Source organism: Mastomys coucha, unplaced genomic scaffold (genome assembly GCF_008632895.1).
Source record: "Mastomys coucha isolate ucsf_1 unplaced genomic scaffold, UCSF_Mcou_1 pScaffold6, whole genome shotgun sequence".
NCBI classification, from domain to species: Eukaryota; Metazoa; Chordata; class Mammalia; order Rodentia; family Muridae; genus Mastomys; species Mastomys coucha.
Window position 1 is genome coordinate 97,339,261 of NW_022196912.1, and position 16,261 is coordinate 97,355,521.

The following is a 16,261-nucleotide window of genomic DNA, read 5'->3' on the forward strand; positions in this document are numbered from 1 at the left end:
TAAATGGGAAGTAAGAAAATATACTTTATACAATAATCAGAGACAAAGCTTTAGACTGGGGAAAGTGTGGATCTATTACCTAGTGCAAAATCCACCTAGATATATTCTAAATCATAGCAAAGAGGCAGTGACCTAGGAGAAAAATGGGCCAAGGTCAATTTGACTTTTTTGGTGTGGTATGGACATGATCCTTCTTCGTACAGCACAGGTAGCAAGCCAAGGTTAACTGGATGTTCTCTGATGGTGTTCACAATGCTCTACCTGGCTGCGGGGCTTTGCCCATGTTCACAAAGAAGGTGTCAGGATGAAAGTTCCTTCTGTCACTCTAGTAATAAAGAAAAGTGGAAACAATCCAGATGCCATTCAGTAAGTTCTAGTGGCCTTGTCTACTCTCTCTACTCAATATTTAACATCTATCTAGATGCTACTAGGATCTATCTAGAAGCTACTAGGGAGGGTCTGTATCTTTCTGTTAGCAATGCAGAGGAATCCTAAAGTTTCACATGGAAGAAGAAATGCACAGAAGGTGTTTGGGAGTGGAAGCATTTCCTCCCGTTTCACAGCCACACTGATTGCTGTTGTATTCCTGTCTGATGGTGTGTGCCTGCTGAGAGGGGAAAGCCTCCTGAGAGAGGAGTCTGGAGAGTTGCTATTGTAGCTGTGACCTTTATTCTTTCCCATCAACAACACATTTGACATTATATATCTTGACATTTACTATGTCGGGTGACTTAGTGTGGACATTTCATAATTAAAACATTTCCTGTAAAGTCTAGAATGGCACTCTTCAGCCACACTCATTGGATAGGACGAACCGAGGGCAACCAATGCCTAGATTGCTAGGCCACTTCTAATAGGCATCTCTCTTTCCTGTCTGTCATTGTTACCGACAAAAGATAAAAATATTCAAGGGCAGGTAAAAGGAAAAGAAATATGATGCTAGAATTATCAACAGTTTTGTTTGTAACTGATTTCATAGTGATAAAGGCTTAGACGTGAGTGGGTTTAGAGATTGTAGAAAGCACAGACCCCCTATTCCTCAAGATTGAAGGTCTGAGTCTTGGGAAGATCACACTGAAGTGGGATGGATCATAGATAAGGGCTGAGATCACTTCCCCATATGAAGCCTGCAGCAGTGGAGGAATTCTACAGAGTCCTGCAGAGCTCACTTCCTGTTCTCTAGAGAGACATGGGCTGTGGATCCTGGCGTTTGTGCATCTCCAAGCTTAGAAAGGAAGCCCTTTTATCTAGCTGAGTCAGGGAAAGAATTTACAAGTCATAGCTATTGACTTGACAGTTCACTGGGAAGTCTGTAGGATTTAGAAGCAGACAAGAGCACAGTAGGCTAGGTAGATGACATTACTTCCCTGTCAAAAGGGAGGGTGATGCTGCCACCCAACACTGGAGGTTAGTTGCTGCACTGGCCATCAGACCTTTGCCACAGCTGCTGCTAGCTTGCATGGACAAGGTCAGATGCATGGCTTCTTGCCCTGTAGATGCTTCATCTCAGAGTCTGTGTCCTTTCAGTAGGAATGGCTGTGTTAAGTGTCTACATGGCATTTTTAGCTTCAAGCTGGGAAGACAGATTTTATTTGGACAAGGAAATGCTCTGGATATACAGAACCCAGAAACCAAGCAATACTAGAAGTCATTATTGTAATCTTAATGTCATTTTCCCCAAGCAAACAACTGAGTCCCTACCCATTCTCTTGCACTGAATGAGTGGTTTGGGTTCAAACAAACCCTGGTCCCACACAGAGGTTTATCCTGTTTTCTTAAAACATCAAAAGTAGCCTGTGGTTGTGGCATATGAAAAGAAGCCTTCATGTGAAAGGTGTTGGTCAAAAAAGCCAGATGGAAAGTAAACAGGTCAAACATAGACGCTGATGGTGAGAAGCTCTGAAAGTGGGTTTATCTGAAGGATGACAGAAATACTAAAACCAAGAATAATTTTTTAATTAGAAGAAATAGAACATAGAAATATTCAAAATGAGCCAAAATCATTATGAAATATTGTTTTAGATGGAAAATTAAATTGAAAAGTGTCCCCCACAGTGGAAGGTTAGGGAAGAGAGATTGAAAACTGTCCTGGGTGCCAGGCATCCTATACTCAGAACATTTCTAGGACAAGAGAAGAGAGACTGGGAAGCAAAGGAAGTTAATTTTTAAAACATAAAATGAAAGTTCACACACCTAGTACATATTTTTGCTGAAAGGCCCAAAGAATGTCTGAAATAAGGATTATAAAAAGTATGACTCTCGTAGAGGCCACCTGATCCTCAGAATTCCAGAACAGGGATCATAGCACACCTTTCTGCTTCGAACAGGTAGAAAACAATAGTATGATTTGTTTGTTTGTTTGTTTTGTTTTGCTTTATTCACTTTAGAAAGAAACTAAGCAAATGGCTAGAAAAAGGTAGACATTAAGTCAATGAAAAACAAAGCAAGCAGTTGAATGAGTAAAGCGATGCTAGAAGCCCCTACACTCCTCTGTGTGGTGTAGCTCTCACTGGAGCTCTCCACTCTAACAGCTGGAGGCAGGAAGAGTGACGTGATACCTGAGAGAGTCTAAGGGCAAGGCTTTGTATACTACTTGCAGTTATAGACCCATCAAACACTTGAAGCTCAGCTAAACTGGCCAGACTGCAAACCTGTACTGGAAAAAAGGAAGGAAGGAAAAGAAAGAAACAATCATTGTCTGGGAAAAAAACCTATAAAAAAAGGAGCAAATATAGTTATAAGAATATAAGTCCTGATAAATAGCTATGGAGTAGACATATAAACAAATATAAGTGGATATAAACAACATACACAGGATGAAGGTAGATGGGGAGATGAAAAATGGAGGTGTGTTAATTTCTCATTTCCTCAACTTCAAATGGATAATATCTAAGATTAATCACACAAGAAATGCATCATGAGCCTGCCACTTAGGAATTTGAAATGCCATGGGAAACAGAGCCTGGGGTTAGTGTGTTTGCTCTAAACCTGGAGAAGATTAAAACAATGGTTTACTTTCCTCCTCATTTGCCCATGGCTATAGGCCTTTAGTGTATGCATACAGAAAACTTCACGACAGAAAATTCAAAACCAAGTAAGCGTGGTCGTGGTAGGTCGCCTTTGGGCAGCAGCCTAGTCACTTCTAAGATGTGAGATTGGTTCCTTACCTGTTGCAGTGCGTGCTTTCTCATTCTAAGCATCTGCTGCAGACTTAGTATCTGAAACCTAAGGCACAATACTGCATGGTGCTTGCACAATGGTGGACAGTGAACTAGAAAACCTGACTGTCGGGGTGGGTCCTGGATGACTGATGAAAACACAGGAAGTGATGGGGACAGGATCAAGGACAAGATCAGCAGACCGAACTTGCAGGACCTGCCAATGTAGGAAAAATGTCCAGGAGCTGGCTTTGGAAGCTACTTCTGCTCTAGAGAGCCATAAGCTTCCAGGGCTCCCAGCGTGATCAGACCTAGCTTACTCTTCTCTCTTCTCCCCTATGAAAGGGTTTTACTAATCTCCTTTGCCCCAGCAGCCTGAGAATGCCTGTTTTAATTGTATCATCATTAACTGAGCACTGGCTTTCCTAGAATATTTCCTAATAGGTGTTAAATGATGTGTTGATTTCTCTGTCTTTGCTTATTATAGCCACAGTCTCAGTAAAAATACACGGGCCTTGAGTTTGTGTTCTGTTAAAGAAATTTTCTTACTTCAGCACAATCTCTTTTAAACTTTTTTTTGAGACAGGGTTTCTGTGTAGCCCTGGCTGTTTTGAAACTCACTCTGTAGACTAGGCTGGCCTCAAACTCAGAAATCCGCCTGCCTCTGCCTCCCAAGTGCTGGGATTAAAGGCATGCGCCACCACCGCCCGGCTCTTTTAAACTTATTTTAACTGCTGTTTCTCAAGAAAACTTGAACAAATAACAACAATAAAAAAAACACCTCTTCTGTTTTTCTTTGTAATAGATCTTATGTTAGAGGCCGTAACATTAAAGGTGATAATAAACATAATGAGATCAGGGTCTCTCTCAAGTAGAAACTTTGGTTTCTAATGTAATGATTTTGTTTTGTTTTGTTTTGTTTTGAAAAAAAAAATCATAAGTTCTTAGGGTCCCTCACAAGGAATATTAAAAAAAAGCAGCTTTCTGAAGGAGAATTTACCCAACTGCATAGGTATGAGGCAAATAAGGGAGAAGGCACAGGCTGGAATAAGAGTAAAGGCTGCAGGGAGGGGGTTTTACAGGGTTTCACTGCCTAGACTTATAGTCTCACTGTACCTGGTGGTTAACCCAATTGCAACATTCCCCCTCCCGCCCCCGCCCACAGTACAAAGTTCAGTGATGGTGGGACCTTGGAGAGACTGGCTTCAGTTGTGAATATTGGTCTTGCATTTGGGTAGTTCTGGTTTATCCCTAAGGTTGTTGTGCTCATCAAGAGAATGTCAATGTTGTGTTTATAAGCACTTTCGAAACAGAACCTATGAATAGGCACGTGATCAGATTTTCAGCTTTACTGCCAACACGCTAACTCCTTATTTGGAGGGCACGAGCTGTCGTGAGATTTGAGCCTCTCCTGTGTGTGCTGAGCACATCCTGTCTAAGCTGTGCTCCATCCCTGAGAGCATGCTTCAGGATCAGACTTGACATTCTATCTAGATGGGCGGTCACTGTCTCTTTACCATGGAAATAAAAAGGGGACGATCAAGAACTGAAGAACTTCTGCTAGCAGTTTTTATTTTTAAATACTTGATTGGTTGTTAATGTTTTACTTCACTGGTTTTTTGCCCCCTAATTGTAAATTAAAGGTGAAATAAAGAAAGTGTAAGGGAAAGCACATTCAGAAATCAAGAATTGTCAGTTTGAAGGAACACTAAAAACTCAAGATTTTACATAATGCATATCTTTGTATATGCATATAATTAGTTTTTAAGAAAAAGGTGTTTCATTAATTTCTGTCTTATTTTAGGGGAACAGGTGGCCAGACTAAGTAGTATATGGGGCCTCTTCTTGTTTACAGAGCCATAGTCTATATAAAAGTGCAGCATGGAAAGTTGTTGGATCAAGTTCTGTTGTCAGCTCCAGATTGGGAGCCGGTGGTGTGCCTCTCTGCCTCTTCAGAACAGTGGTCCTCCTTGCTGGTAGTCTGCCTTTTCTGGAGCTCTAAGTACACAGGTCTTGTCAGCAGTGAGGAGCTCACTGTGCTTGACTCTTTTCTGTTCTTGCCACTCGGCATCTTACATGTGCACCCAGCTCACTCACAGTGTTGAAAATACACAGACTGTCCTGAGTGGCTGCGATGAAGTTAGGCTGGGGTGTCTTAAAGAAGGTACATAATTGGCTGGTGCCGGGGACATGCACACAGCTCTGGGTTTGCTCTTCAGCACTTCATAAAACCAGGTGTGCTGACATATAACTGTAATTCCAGCTCTGGGGAGGTAAAGGATGGAGAATCTGAAATTCAAAGTTATCCCCAGCTCCACGGCCAGGTCAAGCCCAGCTTGGGATGCATGAGACTCTGTCTTAACTTTTTTTATTAACCAACATATAATTGGTTAATTTAAAAAAAACAAAAACAAAAATACTTGAAAAATGGGGACAACAAAGATGTGACTTTTGTATTTGAGAATAAAAGGTCAAAATTACTTGCCAGTCATTGGTTTGAACTTCCCTCCCATTTCTGTGCTGGACTAACCCCTCCCCCATCGCTGTCCCATGTAACTGTCCCAGTGGACTTTTCAGAAGTTTGGATTGCTGAACTTATTATGCATTAGTAGGTGTTTCACTGGGACAGTATCAGCCAGTTTTAAGCAGGTCATTCACAGCTTTTTAAAGGATTCATTCACTTGTGTTTGTTTTCATGGTTTTGGTTTTTTGTTTTTTTTTTGTTTTTTTGTTTTTTTTGTTTTTTTTTTGAGACAGGGTTTCTCTGTGTAGCCCTGTGTAGCTGTCCTGGAACTCACTCTGTAGACCAGGCTGGCCTCGAACTCAGAAATCCACCTGCCTCTGCCTCCCAAGTGCTGGGATTAAAGGCATGCGCCACCATGCCCGGCTGTTTTCATGGTTTTTGATGGCAAGAGGGTCAGAGAGATGAGCAGGTGTCTGCCTTCATTTCCTGCTAACAAGACATTCATTAGGCGGAGAGCTAAAACTGAAGCCCCTGTGAGCTGTATGGTCGTGACTCCTGAATTCAGGGCTGGGAGTGTGCTTTTATGTTGTACCAACCTCGTAACTGCCCACATGACTCCAGCTCTCTCTGCATTCACCTGGGATCCTCTGGCCTCTATTTCTAACCCTCAGTTTTCAAGAATACTGGTCACCAGGGAGGAACTACCCAAACATGTAGAGTTAATATGGGATTCCAGAGTGGAGGAGCCTACTGCAAGGAGCATGGCTTGGGGGTTAGACCATAGAGGCAGCAGGGTCTGTTTGAGAAATGCAGTGGTATCTCTAGACACAGCTTCAGTGTTATTAAAAAAGTATATTCTGGAAAGGCAACCTGGTCTGACAGCCCAATAAGTAGTGAGACATGAGATCTGGTCCACAGGTGGTCTCTGCCTGGCTCTTTAACCTTTATAGGCTTCTACTTTCTGGCCCTGAGATTCCTCATGTGGAGAATCTGGTTCTCACCAAGGTCATCTTTACAGAAATTGACAGTTTTGTGTATGGAATGTTGCCTTAGTAACTCAAGCCCAGTCATCTTGTAGTTTTTAATGACATGGCACCTTACCCATTTCCTGCAGCCCAGTGAAGGGAACCATGTGGAGGAGTCTCTGCTTAGCCCTGCCTTTCAGGCCCATCCATCTGGTAGCTGTTGAGGGTGCTGTGAAGTGTCCCAAATTGACCACCAGTGCATGTTTAGAAGCTCCTGCCGCTGTTTAGTATTTTCCTCCTGGATGCATTGCTAGTAGACCCGTGCCTGGGGTAGACTTCAGAAGGGACAATGGACTGTACAGGGAGGCCTTTTTCTTCTGTTTTCATTCTTTAACTGCCACCAGCACAGATGTGCTGAGCGTGAGCCCACTTCATAGAAAGCACCTGTGTTACACCCAGCCCGCTTACCTTGTGTTCCTGGGTGTGGTGTTTCCCTTCTGAACTCTGTGGTATTTCTCTGTTCATGGAGTCTGAGGTCCTCAACTCACTGGCTGCTTATGAGTCCCTCCATATAGAGCCTTTAGTCACAGCTTGTGTGTGGGAATCCAGGTGCAGTGATGGATAGATTGGACTGTCTGCACTCTGTGTTTGAGGAAGTGCTACTACCAGGGAGTGAGTGATTCCATGTGTCTGTACGGCTGGCTTTTCTTTTAGAGTCTTCCTTAGATGATGTTCTAGAATCCTGAGAGCACTATAGGAGCTGCTGCTGTTAATTCTTGAGGCATGTTGATTTGGATTTGAGTTGTGCTGAGAACAAACTGTTCTTCCTGCTGCCCCTTGACTCTTTAAGCTAACTGGTACACCTTTTCAAGTGTACTTTGTTAAATTGTCTTGAGAACATAAAATGTTCAAACAAACAAAAAAAAATCACATGCCCTTAACAAAACCATTTTGAGGCTCCTTTCTTGAGCTGTCTGGTTTCTACATACCACTTTTCCCTCAGCTAGATAGCTGCTGGGATTTGAGACTGGAATGTGCCTTTCTGTGCAGGAGGGTGGGCCATAGCTAACAAGCTGGCTGCCTGCAGAAGCTTCCCTTCTGAGCCCAATTCCTCTGGGAGGTCTTATTAGCATTCATTAAGTATAAATCAGTGGGTGATGGAGGAAAACATTTCCTCCAGGCCCCACCATCTCCTTTTACCATACTGATAGTCTCCCTGGCTCCCACCTGCAGTGCAGGACTTGGTGCTCTTCAGTGCTGCTCTCCAGAAAGCTGCTCCTTGAGGCCACAGTGACATCATTTTGCTGAAAGCTCTAGAGGAGGAGAGTGGTGACAAGGACAGATGCATGTGGGAAAGTAGATTCAACCTAAGGAAGGGGACACAGTGGGGCCACATGGGTGTGATTGCCAGCTTTGTCTGATTTCTGGGGTCACTAAAGTCTTGAGAGGGGCGGAAGTGGAGACACTGGTTGTGAAGGGACTCATGTCAAATTGAAATTTAAAGAAAACGTTAGTCAGTGAGAAAAAGATTAGCTAAACTAGTCATCACCCTGCAGCCAGCCCTTGTTCAGATACTGTAAACATCTCTGTGCTAAAGTGGCGGGCTCTCTTAACCCTCTTCCAGTTCATTGTAATTAGAAGATTTAGCTCAAGGACATGGAAACACTTGATCTGTTACGTTTTGACTTGTTCACTGATTTGAATGATAGAGGATTAACATAGGGCCATGTTTTGTAATTATTATTTGAAGGTCTGTTCATTGCCCTACATTCCCAGATTATGTTATGTGTTTTTAACAACAAATTTATGTTTTTCTAATAAGTTTTGTTCTGATTATAGATGGTAACACTTGCTCATTTTAGTAAATAAAAATTAAAGCCTCAAGTTAGAATCTATCCAAAGATAAACATAAATCTCCAAGTAAGCTTGCTGTGTGTGTGTGTGTGTGTGTGTGTGTGTGTGTGTGTGTGTGTGTGTATGTGTGTGTGTTTGTGTGTGTGAGAGAGACAGAGACAGAGACAGAGAGCCAGAACCTGGGCTGCTTTATGCTTCAGTATGTTCCACAAAACATACAATGTAATAATGAGTCTGTGATTAAATTAAGAAGCTTCTTAGAACCAAATGTGGTGATACAATACCTATAATCCCAACACATGGGAGGCAGAGGAAGAATCATGAGTTCAAAGTTCAGGTCCAGCCTCAGCCAAGAGTAATTTTTAAAACAGGCTGGGCTATATGAGACCCTGTTGCGGGGGGCTGGGGGAGGGGAGAAAGAAAAAATCTGTTGTTTTAGATAGATAGTGACTTTTAACCTATAAATCTCTAAATTTCAACAAGGTTTATGGATGATGATGATGATGATGTCCTAAGAGAGGTCATAGTATTCCTGCCTTACTTGGTTCTGGAACTCTTCTGTGGATAAATAACTAGATCTGAGCACCTACCCTGGTATCTAGGGCTGCCCCACATATGTCATTTCTCTCTTTCCTAGATTGTGCTGGGAGATCACTGGGTCATATTTGACCATCACCTGTTCAGTTGGTAGCGTTGGTGAGTTTACTGGAATGTGGAAGGTACTTCTTTACTGGTCTGCTGCAGTCTCTGTTACCCACCCTTTGTATATTTTCTTGTGGAAACTCTAGGCTTACCTTCATGCCCTGTCTGCGCACAGAGAAAGTTTAGTGCTGTTGTATTTATTTAGTTAGTTCCTTGAGATCTACACTGTCCATCTTCACCAGTCATTTATTTCTCTGCTTGGTAGTAATTTATTTTAGGAAACTACAAAGAAGCATGATAGCAAATGTCATGACCAGAAATTTAGAGCTCATAGCAGAGAGGTAGTTAGTTAGATCCAGGTCAGCCAAATATCCTGTGTAGGATAGTATTGCTAGAGTAGTTGTCTCCATACATACTGCCTACCCTAGCAGAGCCACGCCAATGCAGCTCCTGCTCTCCACAGGAATGTCTTTATTCCGCTGCACTCGTGCCTTCAGCCTCTCCCTGAAGCCCTCACTGTTCATCACACTGCTGCATCAAACAGTGTGGCAGTAAATCAGGCTCACTAGGTATGTTTTTTTTGTTGTTGTTTTTTGTTTGCTTGTTGGTTCTGTTTTCCGAGACAGGGTTTCTCTGTGCAGCCCTGGCTGTCCTGGAACTCACTCTGTAGACCAAAATGGCTTTGAACTCAGAGAACCACCTGCCTGTGCCTCTCAAGTACTGGGATTAAAGGTGTGAGCCACCACCACCTGGCAAGTTCACTAGCTCTTAAATGGTACAGAATAGACAACTGGGGAGATGCCTCAAGGGATAAGGTGCTTGATGTACAAGTGTGAGGACTCCCAAGTTCAGATCCCCAGAACCCATGTAACTTTCCAGTGAACATGGCAGCTCACTTATAAGTTAGCAAAGTCAGTCACACAGGCAAGCTCTGGGTTCAGTTCAGAGAGCCTGTCCAAGAGATTTAAAGGGGAAGACAAGTGAGGAAGGCTCTCAATATCATCCTGTGGCCTGCATGGGTACATGTGCATGTGCACCTGCACACGTATCCATCCACATATGATATGCATACACACCACACCACATGCATGTGCAGCTAAATAAATAAATAAATAAATAAATAAATGATAGTGAATGCTGGTAGAGAGAGAGGCAAGAGCAGGTGGCCGTCGCTGAGATCAAGGGAGAGGAGAAGGACCAAAGTACAGGTGCCTCACAGAATGAGAGGCACAAGGGCTGCTTTTTAACTCCCATGTGAGCCACTTTTATTATTATTAGGGACTTGATATCCTGAATGGCTGACCTGCTGTGGATTAGTTAAGATCCTCTAAGAACCAGTTTGTGTTATGAAGGACCTCACAGTTAGAATGGAAAGTACAGGGAGGAGACATGGCCTATGCATACCTTGTCATGTCCTACATCACAGGTCATCTTTTTGCCATCGGCCTCCCCTACCTACACCTGAGCTTTCCTTGCAGGAAAGATTTCTTTCCTCAAGTATTTCTAGTACAAACAAGGTTTATGACCGTGCTTAGATAAGAACATGGGCTCACTGGGAATTACGTAGAAGAGAGCGGAGCATCTTCTCCAGAAGAGGGGTGTTATCAGCAGAGGGAGGTCATTGTGTAGATCTTAGGAGATGAAGACTTTCCCTGGTATAGCTGAGCTATGCACTGACTGATGTGATTAGGAGCCTAACTAAGTGGATCCATGTGGAAGTACACAGTATGGAGCACTGTGAAATTAAACACGAGAAGGAAATGTTTTATGATGCCTGCTTGTGCAGGTGTGGTGCTCTGCTAACCATATCGCCCATCTAACTACGTTGCATCTGACTGTATCCAACAATGTCTGGGCAGGTCTGGTGAATGCTTCTGTAGTTAGTGATTGTCAGCATGTTTGCTATCTCTGCCCACTCGTGAGGAACAGGTGCAGTGTTATTGATCTGCTTGGAGAGACAGCCTGAGTTTTAGCTGGTAGCTTAATAAGCATGTTTATTTCTATATTGCTCATTAGTGGCCAAAACTTATATTGAATCTCAAAGGGAGTTGATGTTGCAAATAAATAAAGAAAGTGGGAGGGAGCAAGGAAGAGTGAGGAAGGAGTGGGGGTTGAACCATTACAACTGAAGAGAATATTGTTATTTAACTCAGTTCATATCTTTAGCTTTGGGCTATCAAACCGTGTCCTCTCTCCCCATGTGCTCACTGATTTTTTGAAGTAAAAAGAGTTATCATAGTAAGACTAAATTGCTAAGAGATTTTCATATTAAGATTGTATTAAACCATAGCAAGAAGAACTGGAGAGATGGCCCAATGGTTAGAATACTTACTTTTACAGAGGACCTGGGTTTGGTTCTGAGCACCCATGTGGAAGCTCTACTTTCAAAGAATCTGAGACTCAGGCAGTATGTGTGTGAGTGTGTGTGTGTGTGTGTGTGCGCGCGCGCATGCAGGAAAAACATACATTGGCACAAGCAATCTTTAAAAACTAAGAAAGTGAAATGATTTAGAAAAGAAACTATCAGTGGTGGACATCAGCCATTTGCAGGTTGGTTTTATTTACTGTTGTCTCCATTCTAGCGTCTAGTTTACTCCTAGAATGAGTATAACCTCACCCGTCTTTAAAAAGGTTTGTAAGCAGAGTTTGGTGGTAATTGGCTGTACTCTAAGCACCTGGGGAAAGCTGAAGCAAAGGGCTGGAGTTGAAGGGTAGCCAAGACCCTGCCTCAAAAGCAAAGGGTTCGGGAGGGGTCAGCTGTTAAATCATTTCTAAGAGGAATTGAAATGTGGTAAGAATGAGCCTTGGTCATGAGAGGACTGGTGGTTTCGAGGATGGATGTTGTAGAAATGGAATGAATGGAAGATTTTTTTTTTTTGGTAAGTCTGTGAGAATATTGAAAACATCTTGACTTTTAAGCCGGGCGGTGGTGGCACACGCCTTTAATCCTAGCACTTGGGAGGCAGAGGCAGGCGGATTTCCGAGTTCGAGGCCAGCCTGGTCTACAGAGTGAGTACCGGGACAGCCAGGACTACACAGAGAAACCCTGTCTCAAAAAACCAAAAAAAAAAAAAAAAGAATTACCTTTTTTCTAGTATAAGAATTCTTTAGCTAGTATATTATTTCCTTGAAAGCTCCTTTATTGAATTCTCCTCTCTTTTGTTTAAGCAGGACAGGTGCTCACGTTGGTGCAGTGGATTAGTCCCCTTCCATTTTATAAACGCTACTACTTTAACCACAGCTGTGGCCACGCGTGCTGGCCCTGCCTGGCTGCTGCTGTAAGCAACAGTTAGCTCTGTGTTGTGTTTAAAGGCTTGCAGTTGAAAGAGCAGCACGTAAAGTTCTGGAATGTAAAGGAAACCATAATGGTCCGACTGTAGAAGTATCTAGAAAGCTCAAAAGCCAGATTTAATTAGATAGCAGTGCAAACCCATTGTCCTTTTCACAGAACATGCGGCAGAGGAGCGAGAGGAAAAACGATGGGCGTTTATCTGCCTGGCTGACCAGACCAACCCTGCAAGAGCCTTGCTGCCTGCAGGCAGGGAGCATTTTTGAAACACCCCTAAATGTTCCAGCTTTAAATAGCAACGAATCTCCTAAACTGATTCTGCGTGCTGCTGTAGAAGTGAAAGCTGCTGCCTTGGAGGCAGGAAGCCGACTAGCGAGATGCTTAATTATTGTGGAAGTAAGTGCTTGTTACCATTGAGTGCAGCATGCAGTGTGCGGTCCTCCTCAGTGTCAGAGCGTGATTTGTAGACAATGCCGCCCTGTCAGCTCCGTGCTGGTTCAGCAGCATCTTTCCAAACATGTATCTGGCAAGAATTTAAAGGCTACCTCTTGTGTAATTTGTGGAATGCTGGAAAAGGATCCTCTGCCTCTCTCTTCAGGATGTACGCACCCAGGCAGGATTCTGTGCTCAGGCTCTGTGCCTGCTGCCTCCTGCCTGCCAAGCTCATGAGGAAGTTCGTCTTCCTGTCCGTCACCTGGGAAGGATGGTAACAGTTCTCTGTAATCTGGTGGAGGACATGGAGCCAGCTGCCCTGAGTAGTATTTTGTTTCTGTCATCGTCTTCGTGGTCGTCGTCTTCGTGGTCGTCGTCATAAATTAGCACTGATGGGGTGGAGGAGGCTGCTCTGCTTAAGAAAATGCAGGCATTTTGTGAATTAGGGAAAGACTTACAGCTCTGAGAGTAGAAGAGAGTCAGGAGAGCTTGGGAAAAGGTGGCTGTGAGTGCCGGCCTCCTCCTGCAATGGTCTTCGTATGGGTAAGTAAGAAAGTGGGGTATGCTGGCTCCAGGAAACACCACTTTCTATGTGCTGGGTGTATTTGCTCTTGCCGACTGTGACAAGCTACTTTGTGGGAAAATAAGTATAAATTTGAAAAATGAAAGGTTTTAAAAAGTGAGTGTTGTAGCATAATCAATATAATCTTGTTCACTTTTTAGTGTTCTCAGAATGTCCCCCTGCATTGCTCTAATTATCTGGTTAGGTTGGTCTTGTCTCAAACTTCTGCTCAGCACAGTGGCATGATGTCTCCATTATTAGAGGTCATGGCTGCAGAAGTCTGTACTCCCCCCACCCCCCCAGCTTAGGAAACAATTCAGCTAGACAGAAGTATTCATAGTCCCTCTTTCAATGTAATTGATGGGTTTTATTAACTGTTTTTTATTTTTCCTTTCATATCTGCTTTATTAAAAATGTGTATTTTGGATCCATGTGCCGCAATTCAGTATTGAGTCTCCTTTTCATGTGCCTGATTTTGGCTGGTGCTTATTTATTTTAGGTATATTTGCCAAGTGCTAATTTCAGGTTGTCCTTCTCTCTTTAGGGGGAGCATGGGATTATGGTGACCACAGAGCCCCAGTGATGCAAGGTCTGTCCAGCCTTTTCTGAAGGAAGCCTCCTGTCAGAGTGAAGCACAGTAGCTCTTGTGGATTACGGTGTTTGGAAGATCTGGCTTCTTAGTCGTCTGAAAACACAGCATCATTTAACCTTTTAAATGAAAAGGCTTAAGATCGCAACACTACTGCTGTATTTTCTGGAAGCCATTCTCTAAAGCAGAAGTGCACATTTAAAATGCAAACATGGTGATCCTTTCTGCAGGGATTTAAGTAATCACTTTTTACGTCATGACCAGCTTGAAGAGGTCACAGACGGAAAGGCCTGTCACTGCTGACAGAGCCTCTGTTGTCAGCACAGACGGCACCCCCAAAGTTCACACTGATGATTTCTACATGCGTCGCTTCCGGTCCCAAAATGGCAGCTTAGGATCATCAGTCATGGCTGCAGTAGGGCCCCCTCGAAGTGAAGGTCCCCACCATATAACTTCAACCCCAGGGGTCCCCAAGATGGGGGTTAGAGCAAGAATAGCAGATTGGCCTCCAAGAAAGGAAAATGTAAAAGAATCCAGCCGTTCAAGCCAGGAAATAGAAACCTCAAGTTGCCTTGAGAGCCTGTCCTCCAAAGGCAGTCCTGTGAGTCAGGGGAGTTCTGTTAGCCTCAATTCCAATGACTCAGCCATGCTGAAGAGCATACAGAACACCCTGAAGAACAAGACAGGGCCAGCGGAGAACATGGACTCCAGATTCCTCATGCCTGAAGCCTACCCCAGTTCCCCCAGGAAAGCCCTTCGCAGAATCCGGCAGCGCAGCAACAGCGATATCACCATAAGTGAGCTTGATGTGGATAGCTTTGATGAATGTATCTCCCCAACCTACAAGTCGGGGCCATCATTGCACAGGGAATATGGTAGCACATCTTCAATTGACAAGCAGGGAACATCCGGAGAAAGCTTCTTCGATTTGTTAAAGGGCTATAAAGATGACAGATCTGACCGAGGTCCAACTCCAACCAAACTCAGTGACTTCCTCATCACTGGTGGGGGCAAGGGTTCTGGTTTCTCCTTGGATGTGATTGATGGATCCATCTCACATAGAGAGAACCTCAGGCTTTTCAAGGAAAGGGAAAAACCACTCAAGCGACGCTCTAAGTCTGAAACTGGAGACTCTTCCATTTTTCGTAAATTACGCAATGCCAAAGGTGAAGAACTCGGGAAGTCGTCAGACCTTGAAGACAACAGATCAGAAGATTCTGTGAGGCCCTGGACATGTCCAAAGTGCTTTGCCCACTATGATGTTCAGAGCATATTGTTTGACTTGAATGAAGCCATTATGAACAGACATAATGTGATTAAGAGGAGAAACACCACGACAGGAGCTTCGGCAGCTGCAGTGGCGTCCTTGGTCTCGGGACCTCTGTCTCACTCAGCCAGCTTCAGCTCTCCCATGGGCAGCACAGAGGACCTCAACTCCAAAGGAAGTCTTGGCATGGACCAAGGAGATGACAAGAGCAATGAACTTGTCATGAGCTGTCCGTATTTTCGGAATGAGATCGGGGGAGAAGGTGAGAGGAAGATCAGCCTGTCCAAGTCAAATTCTGGCTCATTTAGTGGGTGTGAGAGCACATCCTTTGAGTCTGCCCTCAGCTCTCACTGCACAAACGCGGGTGTGGCGGTTCTTGAAGTGCCCAAGGAAAACTTGATGCTGCATCTAGACAGAGTGAAAAGGTACACTGTGGAACATGTGGACCTTGGCGCATACTATTACAGGAAGTTCTTCTACCAGAAGGGTGAGTGAATGCTTAGTTTTAATTTTTTTTTAATTTTGCTCTACTTGTGGGAAATGACAGTATGTATACTGTGTGTTTCAGCAGTGACCTGAGACACCTGTGAACCTTTGTCTGTCTTGATGATGGAGTGTTTCGGTAGGCTCTTTACTGTGGTTCACGTATGTGCATTCTGGCAGTGCTCTTTCCCCCTTTTGAAATGTCTTAAAATTAAATATTAGGGTTTCTCTTTTAAGTTAAAAGCTATTTGATTTAGTGAGTGAAATTAGACTCTGTTTTGTGACTTGCTATGTCATCTTTAGGGACAAGTGTGTAAAGTTGAAATCTGATAGATACAGCTGTTTTTAATTACAACAGAATTTCAATGCTGTCCTCTACTTTTTAGCACTTTTCTTTGCCTCCCGAGTCTTTTTATCAAAGTTATAATATATTTCTGTCCCTTTCACAGGACCTCTGGTAAAAACACATTTCATTATTTGATTAAAATTTCAACCGGGCGGTGGTGGCGCACGCCTTTAATCCCAGCACTTGGGAGGCAGAGGCAGGTGGATTTCT

General features: G+C 43.5%; 1 protein-coding gene across 5 annotated transcripts in view; it reads left to right on the forward strand.

Annotated features, from left to right (window-relative positions):
* Positions 1–16,261, forward strand: part of Sipa1l1 (signal induced proliferation associated 1 like 1) — a 288,870-nt gene that overhangs the window by 161,690 nt on the left and 110,919 nt on the right. For 4 of the 5 annotated variants that reach the window (XM_031355460.1, XM_031355465.1, XM_031355461.1 and 1 more), the window contains one exon: positions 13,911–15,709. In XM_031355460.1, coding sequence (XP_031211320.1) covers positions 14,212–15,709 — 1,498 coding nt within the window. In that variant the 5' untranslated portion in view covers positions 13,911–14,211. Of the gene's footprint in view, positions 1–13,214; positions 13,348–13,910; positions 15,710–16,261 lie in introns of those variants that run through there. The other variant, XM_031355463.1, reaches the window with a different exon arrangement.